Here is a 24,986-nt window from a genome sequence, read left to right as displayed (position 1 = left end):
GTTTTTCCTGATGTCCAGCCGGAATCTGGCTTCCTGTAACTTGAGCCCATTATTCCGTGTCCTACACTCTGGGATGATTGAGAAGAGATCTTGTCCCTCCTCTGTGTGACAACCCTTCAAGTATTTGAAGAGTGCCTCTGAGCCAGAAAACCAAGAATTCCTATGTCCCCACCAGACACTGTCTAGAGGACATAGATACAAATTAATTTATTTTTGGAGGATATTTTTTACCCATTTTCTTGTACATTTTCAAAACCTATTTTGTAGTTTGTACTCTGGATATATTTCTGAGAATAAGAAACTCAGTGAAACTGAAATGGACAGATCCATCTCTAATTTCAGCATGTATGTTTTAAAGCTATAGCAGAAAGCTATTTATAATTCTCTAATTTGTTCAAGCAGGACAAGAAGATTTTAAATTGTAAAAATGGAAGTAGCAGCTGCTAGCCTGAGCCTTAACGATGTGCCTTAAATGCATATTTTTTCCAAACTTTGCAGCTTCCTCCAAAATTATCTAAAAGCATTGAATAGCATCTCTCTCCAGTGTTCTAATCTTAGTTTGCTTTTGACTTATGTCACAAAAACAGGACAGAAATTAGTATAATTATGCAATACCTGTCTGCTTCTCGCAAGATGTCCCATTCTCTCTGAGAATGGATGTCCTGGATTATTGCTGCTACATTTCGACCTGGTTTCTAAGCCAAATAAAAATAAACTTATTAATATTTGAAAATGATTTTTTTTACTTCAAAGCTATTTAAAGTGAAGCACTAACAAGGCACAAATGCTATGATTCAGTATTCTTTGTGTTTAATAAGAGAATACTACTGAATTAGAAAATAATTAAAATATCAACTTGGGGATTATAGAACTATGACTTTATTTTCTGGAATCCAATTTATATATTGAAAATGATAGAGCCTAAATGTAATATGTTCCTGTAGCCAGTTTTTTCAATATCTAAACAGTTATAGACAGCACTAGGCAAAACTAAAAAAAAAAGTCTATTTGACCTGAAATATCTGAGGGAGAAAATAAAAGCACAATTAATGTTATTTCAATGCTATATTACGTAGAATTTTTTATTGGATTATTTGCTAAAATATAAAGATAATAGCATTGTTACCTTTATACAATAGCATTGTTATCCTTACATTGTTTAAAGTTAAGAAAAAAACAAAGTTACTGAAAACTGTTCATACACAAATAAATTTTAGCAACCCCCCAAAATTTTTAGCAACTCCCCAAAGATTCAATTCATAGCCGCTTATCTACAACTTTGAAACAGCCAACCTTACTTATTATTATATATGCAACTGGCATCCATTCACTGTTACTAATCAATTTATAAAATTGGGGGGGGGGGGAATTGTATCACATACCACTGATTTGGTCTACACAGAAAGTTTATTAGAAGGGACTGCTCCTCCAGCCTACTATGTGTGAAAATGAAAGTTGGAACTGTATAATATTTCTCAGAATTAGCTGGGTGAAACTTTGTAGAGAACAGGGATATACAATCATAGGCTATTGTTGTTTGTTTGTTTGATAATGTTAAAATCTCATCAGTCTAAGCAGAAACTATCTCTTCCCATGAGCAATACATACATGTATAAATAATTACATGGTTGCAAGGAAAAGCTGGAAAAACACACTAATGAAGTTTTATCTGAAAACAGATGAAGGCCAGTTCACAATTAACATCCAGATTTCACAGGAAGACAGAACAACTGCTTTACCTTCAGCTGAAGTTCTCTGTATCTTTTAGACATCCTAATGAGTAACTTGTCATCATTTATCATGGCAGGCTTCTCTTTATAGTATTGCACCATAGCCTGAGCTGCCTCTGTGTATGCCATTTCTAGAAAAGCCTGGTATAATACAGAAATACTTTACTGTTCTCACATTTTAGAGCATATAGCAAACAAGAAAAATGTGATAAAACCCTCAGATTCATAGTATATTAAGGTGAGGTATTAAAGAATAAAATATAAAGTTATCTAAATAATTTGGATCGCTATTACGAGTTCAATAGATAGGACATTGTAGAGTGACCTTTGGGCCACTGCATGGTCAAGACTTTGAAATCCTTTGCACTGAAACTTTGTGATAAATGTCTCACCTGATTTGACTACATAGTTGCTCCAATAGCCTAGGCAGGCAAGAGAGAAAATGGGTGGTGAGACTCCCACCAGAAGAAAAGAAATTTTGTATAGTTGTATAATTTCCTATGTGACATTTCTGTGTTGGTTTCAGATTGCAATATAAACAAGTGACAAGATCTTTGGTTGCTTTTTTTTAAAAAAAAACACACCAAAAAACACCCTACAATAGTTGAATTCAATAGATGAGACTGCATTCTGACAAAGTTCCTGTAAAATGTGTTGGAACTTGAAAATAAAATAAGTTAAAATGGACAACTGAACTAATGTATACTTAATTCACCTTTTATTTTTAAAAAAGAAATCATTATTTTGAAAGGATAGTGACTTTTGCAATAACAACTACACTTTAAGCATACAGAATCTATTTTCAAAACCCAACAAATATCTTCACATACGTATGCTTTTATTGTAAGTAATACAAAAAAGTATACCTGACAGGTAGATTTCATAAGGATATAATTAGTGACTTTTCCAAAGGGAAGTCCCAAATTGATGACATCATTCTCCGTACAGCTTCCTTCAGGAAGATTACAGATATGTACTACCCGACCTGGGGTACATTTCCTTTGTGGCAGCTAAAATTATTAAAAATAACTTTAGATACAGATTTATAAAACAGCCACCAATTAAGTGTATGCATTTAAAATCATTTCCTTAACCTCCTCTGAATATGAAGACAAGCCTTAAAGACAAACTCACTTTGCCTTTTTTCCCTTAATCCTAGTTTTTTCCCCTTAACCCTAATTATTCATTTCATATTTCATACATCCCAGTTTTCATACATTCAGATTTAGTAACTATAAACACATTGCTCAACAGTTAGGACAGAATGGCATTTCAATCTTTCTATCCCAGACAGATCTATGTTAGATATTCATCATAGGTCAGTGATTGAGGCACCTGGAACATCTGGCCTACTATGTCCATACAGTAATATTTGCTTTGCATGTCTAATGCATATCACAGTGACAAATTACAGGAATTAATGCTGGCATGGTGTAACCCCAAATTTTGAATCTAGGAGGAAGCACTATCTAAATCATACTAAAGATGGGCCTTTCCCCCCTAAAGATGATTCCTTAAGCTACTGTTGATATCTTCAGCCAGTGTGAGTCTTCAGGATCAATTTAGTTGCAGAAAAAATGATTAGAATTAAACCTCATCCCCCATCCTAAGCAAAATAACTAGAAAAATACAAAAGGAGTAAGAATGCATAAAGTTTTCTTTCAATCTTTTTATGGAGTACTACATAAGCACTGCAGTGTTCATCTAGTTCTGGACTAAGAAGACTCCCTGCATATTTTCAAGCAACACTCTACAAACATCAGGGCTAGAAATTTGTTAATGAAAGCTGGGATTCGCAAAATTTGGCTCCACCTGGCAGATTCTGCCAAATTCCATGGCCAAATACTTTAAACTGCAATCCGTTAAAACTAAGTTTAAAAGTTCAATACCAACAACAACGATGAGATTTAATCACATATATCTAATATATTATCAAAAGGAATACCATTAGACAGCTGTGCCAAAGAATTCCTGTTCGTCTCACTGTAGCTACACAATAATAAAACGCACACACAACTGAACTATATAACCATATAAACATAGATTTATTTCGAATGTGTTTGTTTTTTGTGATTAACACCTGTGCATGATGTGGAAGAAAACCTTTTCCTAATTGCTTACAAAAATAATTGTAAATTAGTATATGCTGTTTTTTCAGAGCAATTTTTCCAAAACAATAAGAATTTAAGTAAGAATTTGGATCTGGCTTGCAGGCAAGGTTGTCAGACTGTTAGCAGGAAGTGTTAGGGACATTACAATACAAGGAGCTATGAAGAGCTCATTTCCAGGTTAAAAATTAGGACAAAGAAATGGTTGGCAAAACAATTTGGGAGGTACTGGTTCTACAATGAATCATTATTATTTGCTACATCTCACTGGAACAGAGAACAAGCACGTATGTAGGATATGGATGTTGTATGGGCCCAGCCCCAAGTGAAATGCAAACCAGCATTTAGGAGCAACTGGATATTGCTTTAATGTCATTAAAGCAAACCTTTATGTTCACCAAGAACTAAAGGACAAACCATACTTCTGAAAATACAATAAAATAATACATTGAGTATTGTATACTCACATTTACTCCAGGTGGAACAGAAGAGAATGTAGAACCTGGTTGGCCAAATGAAGATGTAGAGTTGTATGATGACCCAGCTGTTAAAGGGTAATCTAAAGGAATGGCACACATTCAGTGAAAATCTAGAAATGTGTAAACTGTGGCTTTGCAAAAAAAAAAATGAAGATGAACGTCCTTTTTAAATATGTAAGCAGTATCTTTCTACCTTCCATTCAAACCTTGAGAAAGCAAATCCGATTGATGACATCCTTTCCTAATGATTGCTAGCATGGATTTTTCTTTTTCATAGCTGCTACACGTTGTTTAATATTTACACTGCACTCTCTTCCACAGTTCTAAGACGCCTTTCCAGCTCTAACTCTGTGTCTATGTGAAGTTAAAACAAGAAAGAGTGTTGTGGCACCTTAAAGACTAACACATTTATTTTGGCATAAGCTTACATGGACACTGTCCACTTCATCAGATGGATGAAGTTTTAACTTTAAATTTGCAGGTTTTGTGTCCCAACAATGCTGTGTAAGGACTGGGGAAATGGGCTAGCACAAGAAGATATCCAGCAAGGAGAAGGGCAAAGATAACAGGCAACTAGTTGCATGCAGCTGACCAAAAAGTTGTGGGGAGGCCCTTGGTCGCAACAGTTGTAAATATATCAACCTGTATCTTTGTTATTTGCTCCCATAAATATTCTAACAAAATGATTCCAGAACTGTACACTTTAGAAACCTTATCTTACTTCTAACATAAATGTATTAATGTATAGTCATTATGTCTTGTACCCATAAACAGCCAATGAAACATATCTACTTGCTACAGCAGAATGCCAACTTTTTTAAAAGTTGAAATTATGTTCTCTTTGCATGTATGTGTGCATGTCACTTACCTTCAGTACCAGGAAGATTAAACACAGATGTGTTGTTTGGAGAAGATGAGTGCAACATTCCTTCTGCTGAATTTAATACACACCGAACGTCAGTGCTAAAAGGGGAAAAAGGAGGTTGAAATTCAGAAACACAGCAGGAACATTTGGAATAGATGTTGAAGTAAATACTCATTTATCAGATGTTCTTGAGATTCCCTGCATCAACTCTTGAGGGTTTAGGCTGCAAAGGTCCAGCAAGAACATCATCCGGGAGTGGCAGAATAATGGCTTCCTAAATAGTACAGATCAGCGTGAAGCTAGGAGTTTCAAATGGGAATTGTATCTGGACATTCCTTCTATCTCTAAGAACAGCAGTATGTGTGAGATTGTCTATGCAAATATAGTGATTACAGAACCTGTAGATCTATTGACAGAATATTGGGTCCAGAGACTTCAATGGCTAGACAAGTAATAGGGACCTCAATATTCAAGGCCATATCTTGCTATTGTGTTTGCCATGCATGCATTGTCTGTCAAAGATACAAACTCACCTTCATTTATTTGCTAAAAGTTCCTATATTCTTTGTCAGAATCTACATTTATGTAGTGTTTATGAGTGAAATGTTTTATGAATCGTTCAGAATGTTCGAAAAGGAGTATATATAGATGGTATTGAAGGTATTTGTTAGATTAGTCACTTTATTATAGATGCAGATTCATTTCAGTACTTAATACTCACTTCTCTGAGAAAGCCATGCATTTCTGAATGTGAACATTTCCTTTAATGTGCTGATCCCAGTCCTAGGTAAAAATATAGAGAAAAATATATCATAAAATAGTGGAAATGAAAGAAGAAAATAAATACAAGTGGGTAGTATCCAATTTTAGTCCTACTTAAAGTGGATCCACTGAAATGAATGGGACTTTGGTTAATCATGGCCCACTCTAAGTTGGACTAACATTGTGTGAACAGAGTGCTGGACTAGATGGACTCCTGGCCTGATCCAGCATGGCTCTTCTTATGGATAGGCTTATTTAAAAAAAGTCCTATGAACAACACACATTAGTAGTTCCCTTTTTTCTGGAGGATTCTATATCATTCCAAAGTTTACAAGGAAATCAATGATTTTGTATTCTGAAACAGCCAAGAGAATGGAAGGTTCGACATGTGGTTAATCTAAATGATGTGGATTGACTAACCTAAATTCTGTAATATGCAGGGCACTATGCGAACACTCAAACTCTGGGCCCTCAAATACCTCTAAACCTCTGCCAAAGCTGGAGTCCAGAAACCTTCCAGCTGTGCTTCTTCCAAGGATGCCATTGTGGCTGGCAATAGTTGTTGGAACTGCTCAGCCCACCCACAGCAATGTCACTGGAGGAGCACTGCAACAAGACTGGACATTTGGGCTGTTTGCCTGTGCTGGATGGGTTTGCACTCCCTATGAAGGAGCCGGCCCGCAGTTTGGGGGTGCTCCTGAATCCATCTTTGTCACTGAAAGCTCAGGTGGCCTCAGTGGCCTGGAGTACCCATTACCACCTTCAGTTGGTACGCCAACTATGCCCATTCCTGGTTAGGGATAACCTAACCAGTGATCCATGTACTGGTGACCTCATTATTAGACTACTACAATGCACTCTATGTGGGGCTGCCCTTGTGTGTGGTTTAGAAGCTGCAGCTAGTGCAAAATACAGCAACTAGGGTGCTTACTGGGACACCTAGCTATGCTCACATAACACCTGTATTAAAATAACTGCACTGGCTGCCTATTAGTTACCAAGCCACATACAAGTTTATGTTACTGTCACATAAATCCTTAAACAACTTGGGACCAGAATACCTACCAGGCCACCTTTCCTTATACATAACTAGGCAACCTTTAAGATCAGCAGAGGAGGTCCTGCTGGTCATTCAGAAATGTCGCAATGAAGTACCCGGACAGTGGGCCTTCTCTGTACCGGCACTCACCATTTGGAAAATCCTCCCTTGTGTGGTTCGGGATGCAGAAGATGTGGCATCTTTTAAACACCTCCACACTTGTTCACCCAGGCTTTCCCTGGGGTGTAAATAAACTAATTATGCCATTCCATTTTACTGCCCCTTTATTGTAGTTGTTTTTATGCTGTGCTTTAATGCTATGCTTTAGTATTGTGTTTTTAATATTGTATTTTAATTGTCATAAACCACTGAGAGATTCTATTATATTCAGTGGAATATAAATGTTACAAATAAATAAATAAAATAAATTTCTGGACAGTTGTCACAGACAGAGGTTTGTAGGAGTGAGGAAGCCCCATCTGCTCACTGGCTTTACATTTGTAACTTCAAAATATGAGTAGGAGAAAACTCTATCAAAAGTCAATACTGACATTTCTAAAGTGATGAATTTACTTAAGCTTCTTTGAGTACCCATAAAACTTGTAAAGCATCTTTTCTTCCTCAGTGTATGTGGCATCTAAAAACATCTTTGCTCATTTACCAACATTTCCTAGCACAAAAATCAGTGACAAAACTAAAAATACCTCAACCCATTGCTACATTAATCTTCTTTTCTCACTATGTCAAACCATAGTGAGGAATGACCTGATGATGTGCTCTCTTCCCCTCACTTACAAATATGAATTGGGTTTCAAATGTATGCCACTTGGGGATGGGGAAGTACTGGAAACTAGTGATTACAACAGTACCATGACAAAATAAGGAGCTGCAGAGCTTGGGTTTTGGGACAAAGATCTTTCTTTTATTAGTGTTGTGGTTAAGGACATATGGGTGCCCTGTCAGAGGAAATATGTAGTGACTCCAATAACGATAATACTTTCTCATGGACAAAGCACATCATTTTACCAATGCAGCCATCTTGCAAAATTATAAAACAGGTTTGAGCTTCTATATAAATGGAACACAATTGGATGGCTAGAGAAGGTCAGGCCACATAAGACTGTACTAGATACAAATGAATGAGAGAACCTTTCCATGTACCTGCCCAATGCAGAATATAGATTTATGTATCTGACGTTTTAATATCAGTTCCCCCCCCCCGCCCCTCCAAGGACCTGAAAACAGTTCAGTATTTCAGGAATAAGCTACATTTATCATTAATCCATCCATACCAAACATTTGCTCGGTGTACAACTGACAGAAGGTTTCCTAATTTTAGTGGAACACAAACGAAAGATACTTAGGATTGCAGCTCAAGTGTTTTAAGGTTCTCTCTTAAGAGATTCTACATAGATTCTGGGATTCAAACTTAATCATTCTCACCAGTACCATTGGCCAAATCTCTTAAAGTCATATCTGTACAACCCTAGCAGTTTTAGACAGCTGATACAATTCGTCTAATATCATTCTAACTGTGAAAGAGGAAGGAAACTGGATTGATTCCCCGAAAATAATCAAGAGTTTCCAGAAAGTATGTAAGAACACATAAATAAAAACAAATACACAAAGTAAACAAATCTAATAGGGCTTTAATACTGACACAACTGGTATCAGGATCCCACAGAATCCATTTACTGAGCCACACTTCTAAGTACTAGAAGCAGGCCCAAGTCTGTCTCAAACTTACCTTTAGGTCAAAGACCTTCTTATCGCATAAGGTACAGATGTGGGGGAAACCAAGAGGTTCTATACTATGAAAGTCATTTAGCTCATGAGACTGAAGAGGTCTCACTGACAAATCGTGTGCAACTGGTTCCTGCTTCTGTCTCATTCGTGAGTTACTGAAATGTTGTTTACTGCTTTTGGCTCTACTGAAAACATGTGGAGCACCAGTGCTAAATTTTGTGTCAGGTGTTGGTTCTTCAGGATTATAGAGATCGTTTCTTATTTCATATGGGACACTTGCTGATGGCCACATGCTGGCATTGGGCATGATGTCAGGCTTGCTTTGGCTAGAGAAAGTAGAAGGATTTTCCCAGTTATTATTTGTTTCTATATCATGTATTACAGGACCCGGCTCTCCTTTTTGATTTATAATCTGATGAGTATGATGAGTATTATGTGGGTCACCAGCAAAAGTCAAAGTCTGTATACTAGTTGCATGCTGGCCTTTAGAAGTAGCTCCAAAAAACTCTTTCTGGAATCCTGGTTGGTTGTCATGTTTACCAAAATGTCCATCGTAGGTTCCACCTCCAGAGGAAGTTGGGACTGAATGAGATCCACAGGTCACAAAGCCATGTTGGCTGCACTTTTCAGCATCAGAGGGAAATGCTTGCTTACCATAGTCATAAAACCCACCTGCAGCAGAGGAGATGCCAGTCTTATTTAGACCCATAACTACAGCATGTTGTCCAGCTGTCTGAGATATTACACTCCCAAAGGGATTTATGGCCACAGTATTTGGGTTTTGATTTTGAAGGTTGCCTACAGGCCCCAGGGTTACACTTGGTGCTGCTATAGCAGGGTTCTGTGGTGGAAAATGGAGTCCACCGGGTGGAAATCTAGTATTGGCAACCCCAGACCCTCCAGCATGTCCCTGAGGGGTGTTGAACATAGAAGGGTGTCTTAATTGGTTGAAAAGTGGCTGAGACATGGCCACTTTGGAGAGAACTTGATTCAGGACAGTTGCAGCTGCTGTGTTGTTGGTGACTGCTGTCTGAGCCAATTTTAGTCTGTGCAGGGTAAGGTGGGCTTGCAGCTGAGCAAGCTGAAGACTTGCGGGAGAAGGAAGCAGTGGATTCGGGGTGCTGACAGTGAATAGATTCTTGTCCAGAAGCTTGGCAGCACTGCAAAACAACAGGCGATAGTTTCAGTTTTAATTAATATTTAACAGTAGTCCCTTGTCACCAAATCATGACTAAGCGGTAAGATGCTATCCCTAATAGCTTTCCTTGCTAAACCCCTGGAAGGAAGGAAAGTGATTTATGACATACTGCTAACCCAGCCCATCCTCTAATGTGTCTGGAACTATATTCATTTCAGTTATGATGCTAAAGGCAGATCAGTGTTTCAAAGATTAAAAAGGGCTTATGTTCATTTGGGACCTAAGCCAAAAACCAATTTGAAGGTCAATTAAAGGACTTCATTGACTCCAATGAGTTTTGCTTCAATCCCTTTATGGAGCATTTAGCAGAAGACCACTCTCCTTGCACCAAATAAACTAGTGATAATTTGGATTGTACCTGTTTTTGTACACAATAACTATAAAAAAAATTCAAGACATGTACACTGCATTTGTTAAGAATTGTTAAATTGCAACTCTAGACTATGGCAATAGGCTTTTCAATTTGAATATTTATTCATTTCATTTCAATACCACCCAATAGCTGAAGTTCTCTGGGACATTCACAACAAAGTGGTTAGTGGTAGCAAAATATTGTCATGTACAAACCCAGTACTTTTTACACCGGTTCTTATGAGTTCTGATAGCCCCCTGGAACGGCCATCCCTGAAAATTTAGGATGAGGCAGAGGGCCTTCACTGTGTGTGTGTGGGGGGGGATGTCTGTCCTGGAGGGTCCAGTCACACTCACATAGCTTTCTATCCGTGTAACTACTGCTGGCTGTAGGCTGGGGAAGGCCCCAAAATGGGAAGGCCCCAAAATGGGAGCAAGACAGGGGAGGATCCAAAGGCCTTTCTTCTGGAAGGTGGGAACCATGATTGCCCTGCTTGGGCATATCTAATTCCCACCCACTCCCCACCCTCATTTAAACCAACAAGGGAGGAGAAGACATGAAGATGGACAGCAAAAAATTAGATAAGTCCTCCCCACCCATCTCTTGACCTGGCAATATGTGGGGATAGGGCTTTTAAAGTGGCCCTGTAAACAGTTAGAAGTTTACTGTTTAGCACTATACCCCTATGTATGACTTCCAAAGAAGGTGGTAATTTATTTATTTAGCCCCTTCTCTAGCTGACAAGGCTCTCAGAGAAGCTTATGGATAATAAAAAACACAAGACAGTCCCTGCCATCAGGCTTACAAACTAAAAGACATGGCACAAAATGAAAACTGGATGGGGAAGGAAGATGAAAAAAGCAAACTCACATACAAGTTCTTAAAGTTACTGAGTTGGTATAATGAGAAACTGAGATGGAAACATTTCAAGAAGTGGTGTAGCCAATAGGAGTTGGTTCCTCAGCAGGGCTTCTGCTGCTGCTGCAGGCTGAAGAAATGGCAGTGGAGTGAGAAGAAGCTGGTCTCTCAGCAGAGCCAAAGGAACGGCCCTGCTTCCTATTTCCCTCGTTTTAGCAATGTATACTTTAAGTGCAGGTACTTCTCTGCATGTAGTCTTTCCAAGAGATGTCTATACACCTTATATGCCCTGCAGTGTCTGCACAGTGGTGCTGCATTGGTTATATGATGCAGCCGCCAACTTGCAGCTACCACGGGGCTTTTTTTCCAAAGTTGCAAATTTAAGAAGTCGGGGACTTATACCGACTTTTTGCTTTGAAGTGAGGTCACCATGGTCCTTCCACCATGGTGACCTTGCTTCACCATCGAGCTGCAAGTGTTCCGGGGCAGATGGCCACTGCTGATAGGTTGCCAGAAGAATCGCAAGGCCGGGTAGAGGGCAGGCCGGATGAGCCAAATGGCCGTCGGAAAGCCTGCACTCCATCCTGCCATGGAGATTTCCTGGTCCCATTCCACAGCTGCGATATCGAGAGGTTTCAAGAGGAAGGAGCAGCAAAGCAGTGCCATGAAGATACCCCCTACACATCTTTTCATCATTACCTGAGCACTGAGGCATATGCAGTTGGATCAAGACTAGGTAACTTAATTCCCACTGAAATCAGCTAGACCTAAGTTATGACTACCTTGTCCCACTGATTTCAACCCATAGTATTATTAGTGAGTGTGCAGAATGCCACAAACATTCCTAACCTGGTGTGGAGATCCACTGTGAAGCCACCACTGCATCCTGAACTCTGTGAGAATACAAGAAGCATGGAGAGCAATTTTTGGCACTTTTACTTCTAGCAGATCTTGGTCTGTTTATTTTCCCCTCATTGAATTTCTCTGGGAGAGAAAATACCTATGCCCAGCCATCACATGGAACAGAGGAGCTTTGGGGACAACAGATCCAAAGCTGCCCCATCCCCAGAGTGCCACATTTTAAGCCTTCCACTGATTACAAACCCCAAGAGTAGAGCTCTCTCTGTCAGCAGAAAGGGACCTCTGCAGTATCCTAACCCCCTCCAGCCGGCAGATCTGGGGGTAAGATTGCACACTTAGTATTTAAACAAATTAACATCTTTAAAAAATGGTAAATACAGAGAAATAAAAATATAAACTGGTACAGGCAATTTAAAAAGGGCCCAAAAGATGAATGTAATTGAGCACTTGAGCCTGTGAAAATTACTAAGGATCAGTATTAATATTCTCATGACTGAATTAGAACCATGATATATAGTAGTTTCCCCAGAGAGATGAATGATTCCTCCACTACTACTACTACTACTACTACTACAGCTAGAACAACAAGCCTCCCCTTTTCAAAATGACATTTTGGAAGTGGGCTTTTAGTTTTCCAATCTTATTTAATGAAGCCCTGGTCTGAGGCTGTGTCCCTTGAAAATTTGGAACCAGCCAATGGAGAAATAAGTTTTGAAGCTGGGTTTTGTTTTGTTTTTTGTTAACTACAAATGGATTAGGAAAGGAAAACATTTCTGGCAAGAGATCCCCATAATTACATAAAGTTTAGCTAGCTTTTCTAGCTCAATTGATTTTTTCCCTATATGCATATTTCTGTATGCATATTTCTGAAATGCATATTTGTAGAAAGTATATTTAGTGCCTTTTGGACATCCACACTTTATATGATTCACAAAGCTTCAGACTTCCACACTTAATCAAAATAAAATATCTATAATTTTCCGTCATTTAAATTATGAAGCTAAACTGCCCTACTTTGGAGATAAAATTTGACAGCAGTGACATGTCAACTGAGTAACTGATGGAACATATACATTACAATGCTTTGTCATTCCAAGCAAGTTACATAATTCTAATTCAGGAAATTTCATTTATAATGTGGTAATTGCAAGTTACCCTCTGTGAGCAATACAGCCTTTTGTTTCGACGAAGCCAGTTAGCTAGGGAGGAATGACTGCAGCTGCTTTTATTATTTGCAACCTCATTTGTGGGATTTTACACACTTCACTTACTTATACCATAAATAATCAGCATACCTCAAAATGGTTCTTCTCCATTTCCAGTATTTCTTACTATTCATCTTATAGTATTCACAATATGAAATGGACTATTTATGTGAGGATCGTGAGCCAAATAACCATACGGAGATTGTAAAAATGAATTGGTTTAACACTCTCGCTTCATCGGCATTTTGTCTGCTATCAAATAATATTTGCAGGCAACAATTTAATGCAGTAATTGAGTTCACTGTGGTTACTCCCAGGTAAATGGGTTTAGGATCTTCACTCAGAGGTGATGCCTATATCTCTTTAGAAGTTCCACAGCACTGAGAGTGAAACCACTAGCTAGCCTCCTGCCTAGCTGTCGACTAGCTTCTTTGCCTTCCCACCTCTATCGCCTCCTACAAATTAGAATCCTGCTTTTATACGAAGAAGAGGAAGATTCTGGTTGAATAACGAAGTGAGAAGAACATTTACTATATGCTCCCTGTGTCATTAAGTATTTAAATAAAATAAAATAAAAAGACTCTCCCCTAGTGCAGACCTGACAATTGAATTTTGGTTTGCTTTTGGACTAGATGTTTTCTAGGGAACTGTTGTGATTAATTCACTCAGCATTGTGGAGAATCTAAAGAACCAATGCCAAACCTTTCATAGCAGCATTTTCTGTGTGGTCCTTCCAATTTGTTAAAGACTTTGTCCCAATTTTTCTGATTTTAAATATAAGAGCAGTGCCAGCTTGTCCACTGTGGACTTGCAAAGCGCTATTGATGTACCTAGCAGGAGAAGTAGCTGATCAGATTAATGTCCCCACCCCCTTGGCGCCTTTCTGTATTGCTTGCCCTGCATTTCCTGATTGCACTATAATGATCCTGTCCTGCCATGTGGCCCCTGCCAGATCTACCCCCTTTTAAATAGCTGAAGTGAAAGTGCACAAATAAATTATTATTTCATTTTATATTCATTTTTCAATAAAGCACAATTGCCCATATAAAATAAAAATTGAAGAAATTATGGGATTGGTCTGGGTGCAAATCGGAAATGACAAGGGTCAATTTCACTAATGCCAGTGGCTTGGTAGGGAACCTGCAAAACACAGTAGTTGCATATCAAACACGAAGACCTTTGAAGACTGCAATCCTAAGCACACTTTCTATTGAATGAGACTTCTGAGAAAACTTTCTTATGAGTTTGCTCATAGGGATGGGCATCGTGGGATTTTTATGGGACATACAGTGCTATAGTGTGTCATATGGAACCGCAATTTTAATTCTGCTCCCAGCTGATTGCAGAAGAATAATGTCTCAGTAGAGGTAAGGATCCTAATGTGGAAAGGATCTTCACTGATAAACCTGCAATAGATATTGAATTCTCATCCATACGCTCCATTTTAATAATACCATGCTAGAAAACTACATGATAATGGAAAAATAAACATTTCAAATCCATGATATTAAATCTTTAATAGAAAATGAGCATGAGTTTGCACAAGTGGTTTGTCATGTAGCTAAACAGTTCCCTATCATTGGAACAGACTCAAAACGACTGACTTCACGCCTGCTGAATTCCCCCCCCCCAAAAAAATTTGGTTGTTTTTTGTTATTTCCCATGCTTAACATTCCAACTGATTTTATGAGACAGCTTTCCTTAGATTTGCTTGAAAAAAGCAGATACAAAGAAATGCTGAAAAATATTACAGGCCCATTAACATTAACCTATTCCTGCAAGAGGCTGAAACCTACTCCCCAACTCTACCAAACTAGAAAACTTCCTGTCAAGACTTGAGGGTGCTCAGCTTTACAGGATTCAAGCCATGATGTACCAAACCTTAGTGCTCCAACATATGTGATGTGATCGGAAACTCCCAAGCATGTTGTTTATTTCTACTAGAGAATTAGGCACACTCATGCCTAATTATATACTATGAAAGCTAGATTGTGTAGCTAACATCTGGAATGTTACATCTTATATTTGGCTACGTGGCATCACAACAATTACAATTATTGTTTTAGACCTCATCCATAGTCTGCTCACCTTACCAAATGCTCTTAAGGCAACAGAACTCAAAACTGAGTTAGTAAACATCAACAAATAATTTTAATTAAAAAGTCTGGATTATCTTTTCACTCCTTATGATTTGAAAAAACAAAAACAAATAATGTTCTTAACAGATTAATTCAACCAGATGAAAGAGCACACATTAGCAGACAACTCAGAATAGTCCAACAGCTGCAATAACTTTGTAAAACATCCAACTATCTGTTAGACACATGGAATGGGCACTGGAGAGATATAGTAAAATCATTCATCCCTTCTGCGTGCTGTCATAGTAAGTACTGAATGCATCAGAGGCTTTCCACACCATAAATAAATAAAACCAGTTAATCTGAGAGGACTGCTCTATCCCTAAGGACATTGTTTCAGAATGCAAAGTTCCATTGCAAAAGCAATATAAACAGCTCAGCTGGTAGAGCTATCATAAAGAATGGCTTCTGCTGCAAAAGCAAATATTAGTTTGGTTAGGAGCAAAACAGACGGTGAGGTTATGTTACGGTTTGTTTAGTGTAGCACCACTCAATTTTGGAGCATGTGTGACCAATAAGCTAATGACAGGATCTGTTTCAGATGTTACTTTTAATAGACATAGATCTTGTCCAAACCCACATTTGGTAGGGACAAGGGAGAGTGTTTTCCCTGTTGCCGCACCCAATCTTTGGAATTCCCTACCTAGATAGGTTTATCTTGAGCCCTCCTTGTTTGCCATCTGCTGCAGCATTAACCTTCTTATATAAAAAGGCTAGATTTTATTGCTTGCATAATTACTTACAATCCTTCTGAGTTTTTTTTCTTTCACTCTGGCCTCTTATTACATTTTATAATGTTTTCACTATGGTTGTTTTTATACTGTTTTATTTTTGGTTTGATTGTTGTTTGTTCCTTTCTCTATATTGTTCTTTGTATTGTATTATATTATTTTTGTAAGCAGCCTCAAACTATATGATGAAATGTACTAAATATTAAAGGTCTCTGTATCTCCCACCTGTGAATAATCTAGAGGCTGTTAGAAGAATGAACAGAACAGACTCCAGTGTCAACTGAAATGAAATCGACATGTATCCAGCTATTCAAAAGTGCTACTGACACTAATCTTAAGAGACTACTCTACAATGTCAATAAAAAAAGAGGTTCTCAAATAACTCTTAGTAGACAAATTAATATTTTTTCTGAAGAATAGAATATGCAACCATCCTGGGGCATCCTGGACAGAAGCCTTGATGCTACACTTCACAGGATTCTTTCCCTCTCTCATTAGACTGGGTTGGATAGAGACTATGGGCATGTCTACACCTACATGTGTAGAGGGAGGGAGGAGGATATCATGATATGGCGATTGCGAGATCCTCCCCCTCAGTCTACATGTGGTGCGCGACATCCCGGGAGGACGGAGGACATCGCGCCCGCAATTTTGGTTTTTTTAAAAGATGAGTGCTCAAGCACTTGAGTACAAAGGTAAATGTGTGTGTGTTTTTTAAAAAATCTTCCAGCTCCCCCCCCCGATGGCGGTTACTCACGAGGAGCTGGGACAAACCGGGATGGATGGCCACATGTCCCGTGGTTTCGGGACGAGCCTGAGACTGCGGGGAAAAACGGGATTAAAGAGTATGCCAATATCCCGAGGAAAGGGAAGGCTCATCCCTCCCTGATCCCGGGATCCCCTGTGCATCATGTGGATGCACAGGGATGATCCTGGGGCGATCCCTGGGATATCAGCAGGTTTAGACATGCCCTTAGTAGATTCATTAAATCAATGGAACGTAAGACTAACTCAGATACCACTGATTTCAATGTCTCTACAGATCCTCTGTCTGTAGATTTGGAACTCTCTTTCCCACCTTCACACGCAGTCCTTTGCATCATTAGCTACCCTCTCCAATTTTAGCACTGTTCTCAGTTCAAATGTGCAGCTTCTGGTTCTCTTAGGACACAAGAAGAAGTGTGTGTGTGTGTGTGTGTGTGTGTGTGTGTGTGTGTGTGTGTCAGGAGGGGGATACATGGTTAGCTTCTCCCACATATTATTTGAAAAATTAAAAGTATCTTTGGGGTTGAGAGAGGTAATCAGTTTAGGGCCACAATACTGGGGGTGGAGGAGATTATCTTCTATCACAGATAAAAATGATCAGGGCTGCTAACTTTTTTTAGACACTGAGGCCTGGTTTAGGCACAATGAGAAAACATAGCTTCCAGTTATGAGAATGTGTTGCAATGCACCTCGAGCTAGTGCACTCCCCCTCCCCTTTGCACACGACAGGAGGAAGTTCAAAGTTTCTATTTATGATTTGTACAAACTGCAGTTTCCCCATTATTCTTAATACAGAAAATAGTAATTTGTTCAAACAACAATAGGGTGACCCTATGAAAAGGAGGACAGGGCTCCTGTATCTTTAACAGTTGCATAGAAAAGGGAATTTCAGCAGGTGTCATATGTAGGCATGCAGCACCTGGTGAGATTCCCTCTTCATCACAACGGGTAAAGCTGCAGGAGCTATACTAGAGTGACCAGATATAAAAGAGGGCACGGCACCTGCAGCTTTATCTGTTGTGATGAAGATGAAATTTCACCAGGTTCTCCATATATGCAAATGACACCTGCTGAAATTCCCTTTTCAATACAACTGTCCTCCTTTTTATATGGTCACCCTAAACAACAATTAATAAGAAACCAAAATCTGAAACCATGATTTGATACCATTTTCTTATAACTAGCTGTGGTTTGTTGAAACCATGGTTTCTCATATTTAGACATAACAGGAAACTGCTGTTTCTTCTAAACTACAAATGGAAGCTTTAAATTTCCTCCCCTGATGGGCAAAGGGAAGGAAGGGTGAATTGCACAAAGGAAGTGACCCTGTGCTAAGGTTAACCATGGACCAGTTAGCACAAGCACCTAGAGACAGAGTATGGTCTTGGTGAGAAAGCAATAAGGTAAGGGAAGCATATTTCCCTGGGAGTGTTTGTGTCACCTCCTTGTAGCTGGCATAAATTGTTGAAAAATGAAGAGCAGAAGAGCACCTCAACAGGGTGGGTATGCAGCCGGATGAGGGAGGCTCATTTTTTGCAGGTTTACACTTGTTTTTCTTATTTTTCAATTTCAGTCTGTGACCAAGAAACTTTAGGTTGACTGTTCTCAAAAGTTATCAAAATACTACAACTATGAAGAACAAATTATGTTTTGGGAAAGTATGGATGCACTTCATTGATATATATGAAAATAGCTGAGTCAAGCTGCCATCTAGGTTACCATTAACATTCAGAAATCTATATTTGTATAACAAATTATCTGGATCTCTGGATTAGTAAAATAATCCCATCCCTAAAAGTGACGAAAAGGCTAAGTGGAAAACATACCACTTCAAAGACTCAAATAATCTGATGATTGCTTACTCAAAGCCAAAATAAATAGCAAATTAAGTACTTTAAAAACAACAAGCTCTCTATTTCCAGAACTAAAATATTTTTGGATTACATTTCTAGAATGATTGACTTCAACTAGTGGACCGACCACTAGTTAACAGAATATTAAGTTATACAGTTTGCAGCCCAGTTGTCTTGGAAACATGTACTCTACATGAGAAAGGTAGCAGGCATCGCACTAGATCCTCTACCCACTTAACTTAAAACATTAAGCTAAGGGTTTGGGTGTCACTTTAATCCATGATAGTTTAATAAACTACACACAGTAGGTTATTTCTGAAATAGTCCACAATGCCTCACCACACAAACAGGCAAATAAGATACTGTGCACAAGTTCTCTCATCCCCCGCCACGTCTCCCTGCAGTCTTCCTGCCTGAGTGCACTGGTATTCTATCTTCCCTAGCTATGGAAACATGCATAGGATTATGCCCTAAAAAAACCAAAAAAACTTCTGCTCTGGAAGAGCAGCCTGGGCCGGTAGTTTTCTGCCCATGCCATTTTGTGACTGTTAAAGCCTTTCCTTGTCCTGCTTTAATTGCACTAGCTATTATGCTTCACACTGCAGTAAGTGCCGCTTTAACCTCATACCGACAAAAAATGCATCACCCAGAGAAGAGGTTGGGTGCTGCTGAAAGGCGTGGGCCTACAGGACTGGGTTGATACTTCACTCATGCAACCACCCCATCGGGAGGCACCAGGCACACCACTGAAACCCTACACAGCTATGTTTGTGGGTGGAAAATGTTGTTGCGTATGCTGAAGCCCTAGATAGACACGGGAGCTGTATGTTTGCTTAGGTGGTATGCAGAGGGGCAGGGGTGCAAACAAAGCCGGAAGAGCAATTTGTTGCTTAGGCAGATCTTGGAAACAGAGAACACATGTGAAGACCAGAAAGGCAGCAGCAATCTCAACCGCTCTTGCCGCACAACTCTGTAGATGATCGAAATAACCCATAGTGGCCGACAGATGACACAATAACCAGCAGATTAAATAACCCTTACTGCAGATCATTGGTTATTTTTGCCAAATAGCCCACCATGGATTTAAAAAATCCCAACAGACAACACAATAAAGAACAATGGGTTAAATAAACCATCGTGGATTACTTAAACCATCATGGGTTATTGTGTCATCCAAACCCAGTCTGAGTGCTCATGAAACAAGAAGTAACCAATTAACAAAGCATCTGAATCTTACCCTTGATGCATTTTTCAGAATTTTTCAGCACCAAAAAAAGATGAAGCATTACCATATTATAAAATACATATAAACCCCACATAAAATAATATTTCTACTATGTTAACATTTCCATATTGGAAAATACATATGTATACTACAGAAAAAGCAGACTACTGTAAAATGGGAATCAAGCATTATGTCAAATATAATTTTGCGTCACTGTCAGCATGTAGGCTTGGAACTTTTAAAGGGATTCAATAAGATTCTCAAACCAGAAATACCCTAAATATGTTGTGGTTTATTCGGGCTCTGAAAGGTATCTGAAAACTAGTTCCACAATCGGGATTAGGAGGTGATGGCAGTTAACACTGAACAAACCTCTTGTATATAAATACATTGGCTAATGCAGATGGTCATGTTTAACTATGATGGACATAGCACTAATTTTAACAGCATGCTATCTATTCAACACAACACTTCAAAAATTGGCAGCATCTCATTTTTAACTCTCTCTATGCAAAGCCCATCCCTTAGCAAGTGCACAATTCTGACACTCTGCCAAATGCGGAAATCCTACACTTAACCTGGCCTGCCTTATTCTTATGATTGCTGTGATGTCTTTTTTTTTAATGTTAACTCAGATTTTACTATTTTGGATGCAGTGCTACATGTTTATTGAAATGTTTTTCACTCGGCTTTTCACTATAAAGCCTTCAAGACAGCTTACCAATCAAATGAACGCTATATAAAAACTAACAATAGTTAAAACAAGCAAATTAGACAACAATTAAAAGGAAGAGCCATACCATTGTAAGTTAAAAAACAGAATAGATCTCAATTGTTTTTAAAAGTTCTTATGTACAGGATAGACTTAGGGCCTTGCTAGACGAGGCCTTAGCGCGCTTTGAGGGCCGGTTTCCCTGCTGTGCGTCCACATGACGCACAGGGGAATCCGGGCCCAGGCCGCACTAAAGCCTCCCCTAACGCGCCATAAGCGAATTCGCTTATGGCGTGCCTTTTGCTGCGGAACGTCTAGCAGGGTCCGTGGCTTTTTGCGGCTACTTGCTTACTCGCGAGTAGCCGGGAAAAGCCACGGACTGGGCACAGCGCTCATACGAGCGCTATGCCCATCGGGCCAGGGGGGGATCCCGGGGGGGGGAGGCCAGACCCGGCAGGAGAAATTGGGATGGCACAGGGCAACACACGGGACAGGGAGGGAGGGCGCAGGGCGACACACGGGACAGGGAGGGAGGGCTGGGAAAGAGTGGGCAGGGGGCAGGGGGCTTAATTTAAAAAAGGGTGGGGGGCTTAAGTAAAAAAAAACCACTTACCTTCTCCGAAGTCTTCAGGGCGCACGTGGCCCCTTTAACAACAAAAAATGGCCGACACTGCAGGGCTTCCGTAGTCCCTGCGCGTCGACCGTCTAGGAGGCGAGGCGGCGCGCGCTAAAGTTAGCGCGCCGTCACCCCGCCTCCCTGCCGGCTTATCCGGCAGGGTCTAGCAAGGCCCTTATTTATTTATTACATTTATATCCAGCCTTTTTTCCTCCAAGGGACCCAAGGCAGCGTACAATAATCCTCTTCCTCTCCATGTTATCCTCACAACACCAACCCTGTGAGGTAGCTGGGCTGAGAGTATGTGACTGGCCCAAAGTCACCCAGTGGGTTTCCATGGGCGAGTGGGGACTAGAACCCGGATCTCCTGACTCCCAGTCCAACACCTTAGCCACTACACCTCACTGGCTCTCACTGACACTGACTTACCCTGGTGCCTGGTTATCAATATCATGGCTAGGCAAATTTTCCTGGAAAAGGAACTCCACAGAAATGGTGCTCTGTTCTGGTAGCCACCCACCTGATTACTGAAGGCAGAACCACCCAGAGAAGGGTATCTTTGATGAAAACCCCAATTGTTGGGCAAGTACATATGAAAGAAGGTACGGGTTCTTTCATATAATTTAGGACTTTTTAGACCAACAGCAGCACTTTGAATTGTGCCTAGAAGCAAACTGAAATCCAATGACTGAAATCTAACGACTGAATTCCCCCAATTATTGGATTTAACTGGGGGGGGGGGGTCTAAACATCGTCTTTGCCTCATGGTGGCTCTGACTTGGCGTTGCATTGGTTATATGATGCAGCTGTCAATTTGGAGCCACTGTGGGGCAAATTGCTGAAGCTACAAAGATTTAAAAGTTGGGGACTTATCCTGACTTTTTATGCTGCAACGAGTTCACCACAGCTCTTCCATTGTCTAACCTCGTTCTGGCATTGCTTGGGGGGGGGGCATTCCAAGCAGATGGTGACCGATGACTGATTGCTGGAAACTGGGCAGGAGGTGGGGCCAGCAAGCCAAATGACCACTAGAAAGCTTGTGCTGCCTCCTGCATCAAGATTAGCCACCACCATCCCACAGTAGTGAAAGCGCGGGGTTTAGCAGCAATGCGGTGGCAACCTGGCGTCGTGAAGACACCCTCCCAGAATTTATTTCCTCAAAGTAAATCCTGGTTAACAATCAACAAGTTTCAATTTACAAATTCTTTTTAGAGGCAACTCCATCTATAGTACACTGAAGTAATCAAGCCTGAATTGTTCCAAAGCATAGATATCTATAGTGTAACAATGTTGCAGTTGTATTCAGTATTTTGTAAACACAGAAATTATTTAAAAGTTCATACAACATTAAACAACAAAGTCAATACAAATAGGTTTTTCATGAAAGTTGTACAGTCATTAAATGCTGTTCAGAGCCATGCTGGATCAGAGCAAGTGTCCATCCAGCTCAGGATTCTGTTCACACTGTGGGCTACCAGCAGCCCACGGAAAACCCACAAGCAGGATATGTGTGCAATAGCACCCTCCCACACATGTTCTCCAGCAACTGGTGTATTTTGACATACTGCCTCTGGTACCGGAGGTAGTTTATAGCCAACAGGACTAGTAGCCACCAATCACCTTATCCTCCGTGAAATTATCCAACCCCCTTTTAAAGTCATCCAAATTGCTGGCCATCACTACAACTTGTAGTAGTGAATTCCATCATTTAACTATGGGCTGCGTGATGCAGTACTTCATTTTATCTCTCCTGAATCTCCCACCAATAGGCTTTGTGGGATGATCCCGGGTTCTAGTATTACAAGAGAGGAAGAAAATTGCCTCCTTATCCACTTCCTCCATACCAGGCATAGCTATAAATTGCTGGTTTATAATTTGTTTGATTTTGATAATAGCCTATATTCTTTATTTCCTGCTACTGCTTTAGTTTTAGATCATAAAGTATGCTCTAAATAGCTAATTAATACTTTTCTTTTTGATGTTAGCTGGCTTGAGCCCTCCAGAGAAAAGACAGAATAAAATTATTTTAAACAAAGTTTAACTCTGAGGTCAAACTGCATGTTATGCTAGTAGGTGCTGAAATAGTGTGCTTAGGACTGGGCATGCCTCTCCCAACAAAAGGTAGCCAAGAGATGCCCTGGTTCAGATTAGGTCTGTGGAAGAGGAGAAGGGCTTTTAACCATTTCCCCTGCACTGTTTTCCTGCTAAAAAATGCTCCCAGAAGCTATTTTCAGCATATAGCATCTTCAGGGAAATAAATAATTGGTTGCTGCCCAGTAGACTGCCCTCTTGTTTGATGGCTCTAAACAGCTAGCAGGCAAAAGGAGTCAAATGGCAGCCATGAACTGGGAGCTCAAAACGCAGCAGATGCCCAACAAAGACTTTTCCTATCTGGTGGTTTTGTGGAACTAGTGATCAAGAGGACCCACTCTCATTGTGTGGGTGGCTGGCTTTTGTTGTAGGCTGAGACTAACCAAGGTCAGAAAACACCGATCTCCCTCTGACCTTTAAATTCTGAAGCAGCAGTTTGCTTCACAGCCTTAATGATTCTGGGGTAAGAGGAAATGAGCTCATTTTTGGTAGGCAATTCTTTTCTTCTAGGCTAGGGGGTCCTAGCAGAAATTTGTTTCTCCTCTACATAACTCTTCGTTCTTGAGCCCTATGGGTTTAAACACTATGATTTTCTTGCATATGCCAGGGTTCTTTCACGTATTCAGAAAAAACTTCCTGAACCATTCTTTTCTCTGCCCTAAAATTACCACTAAACCTAAAAATTTGTGTTATTCAACACTTTAAAAAACAATTCAAAAATTACTCCTAAATTGGTAGATAAAGGCTAGCAATAAAATAAATAAGCTGAGCAATTTCATGTGAAATACGTATACGTATCATAAATTTATAACAATAATTGCCAATATGTTCTTCAGTTTCAGCTCTCTCTGTTAATTAGAAGTAGCTGAGATTCTGCATGTGCACAGTTGCTGATGCTGAAATTGATTACTGTATAAATTATGTTGAAAAGTAGCAACAAAAGATCAAATTCCACAAAATTGTGTAAAACAGCTGCAGAAAAACAGAGCAGCAAGAAGCTGTTATCCCAAACTCGCTCTTCCTAAAATATTTAGGGGTGTATTGGCTTCCCTTTTTATTCTGAAAATGTTATGAATACTACAGAAACATACCACTTATTATGTTCTAATCAATCTAATATTAAATTTTTAAAATGCATTTATTTTTGTTGAAATCACATTTTTAAGCTGCAGTATAGCACATTATAAGCATTTGTCCCATGGAAATAAATGGGGCATATGTATAACTATATTTAAGATTACATCATCTTTTTAAAAATAGTTCACAAATAAAATATGTAAGGTTTTAATATAAAAATACACACAAACTTATTTTTATTTTTATGATTTCCCAGTGTTTTTCAGAAACATGTCTATCTCCAAACAAAGTATACACAAGATTTGTAATTCACTTTTCTAGCATAGTATGAGGGCCAATTCCCAAATATAAACAAGTAAAATACACACATAAAAAAATCTTGCTATTCATTTTTCACACATTTGCGTTTCATCACAAAACTGCAAAATGTGTTCGTAAATTCAGTTTTGTATGCTGTATATCATATACAAAATAAAAGTTTTGATAATGCAACACACTTTTAATAATGGGATAGGATAACATTTGATTAGAACTTTTGTCTTAGAACATAAATACCTTTTTGTTTCATTTTAAAC

General features: G+C 39.4%; 1 protein-coding gene across 1 annotated transcript in view; it reads right to left on the bottom strand.

The window, feature by feature from the left end:
* The window catches only part of RBM20 (RNA binding motif protein 20), a 122,216-nt gene that overhangs the window by 34,488 nt on the left and 62,742 nt on the right, over window positions 1-24,986 (bottom strand). The window contains exons 2-8 of the mRNA XM_063133250.1: window positions 8,731-9,889; window positions 5,904-5,965; window positions 5,186-5,280; window positions 4,306-4,397; window positions 2,597-2,740; window positions 1,740-1,871; window positions 616-695 (exon numbers count right to left, since the gene is read on the bottom strand). Of these exons, the coding sequence (XP_062989320.1) occupies window positions 616-695; window positions 1,740-1,871; window positions 2,597-2,740; window positions 4,306-4,397; window positions 5,186-5,280; window positions 5,904-5,965; window positions 8,731-9,889 (1,764 nt within the window). The remainder of the gene's footprint in view (window positions 1-615; window positions 696-1,739; window positions 1,872-2,596; window positions 2,741-4,305; window positions 4,398-5,185; window positions 5,281-5,903; window positions 5,966-8,730; window positions 9,890-24,986) is intronic.

The sequence above is a fragment of the Elgaria multicarinata genome, chromosome 8, assembly GCF_023053635.1.
Source record: "Elgaria multicarinata webbii isolate HBS135686 ecotype San Diego chromosome 8, rElgMul1.1.pri, whole genome shotgun sequence".
Lineage (NCBI taxonomy): Eukaryota > Metazoa > Chordata > Lepidosauria > Squamata > Anguidae > Elgaria > Elgaria multicarinata.
This window is presented reverse-complemented; position numbering and strand designations above follow the sequence as displayed.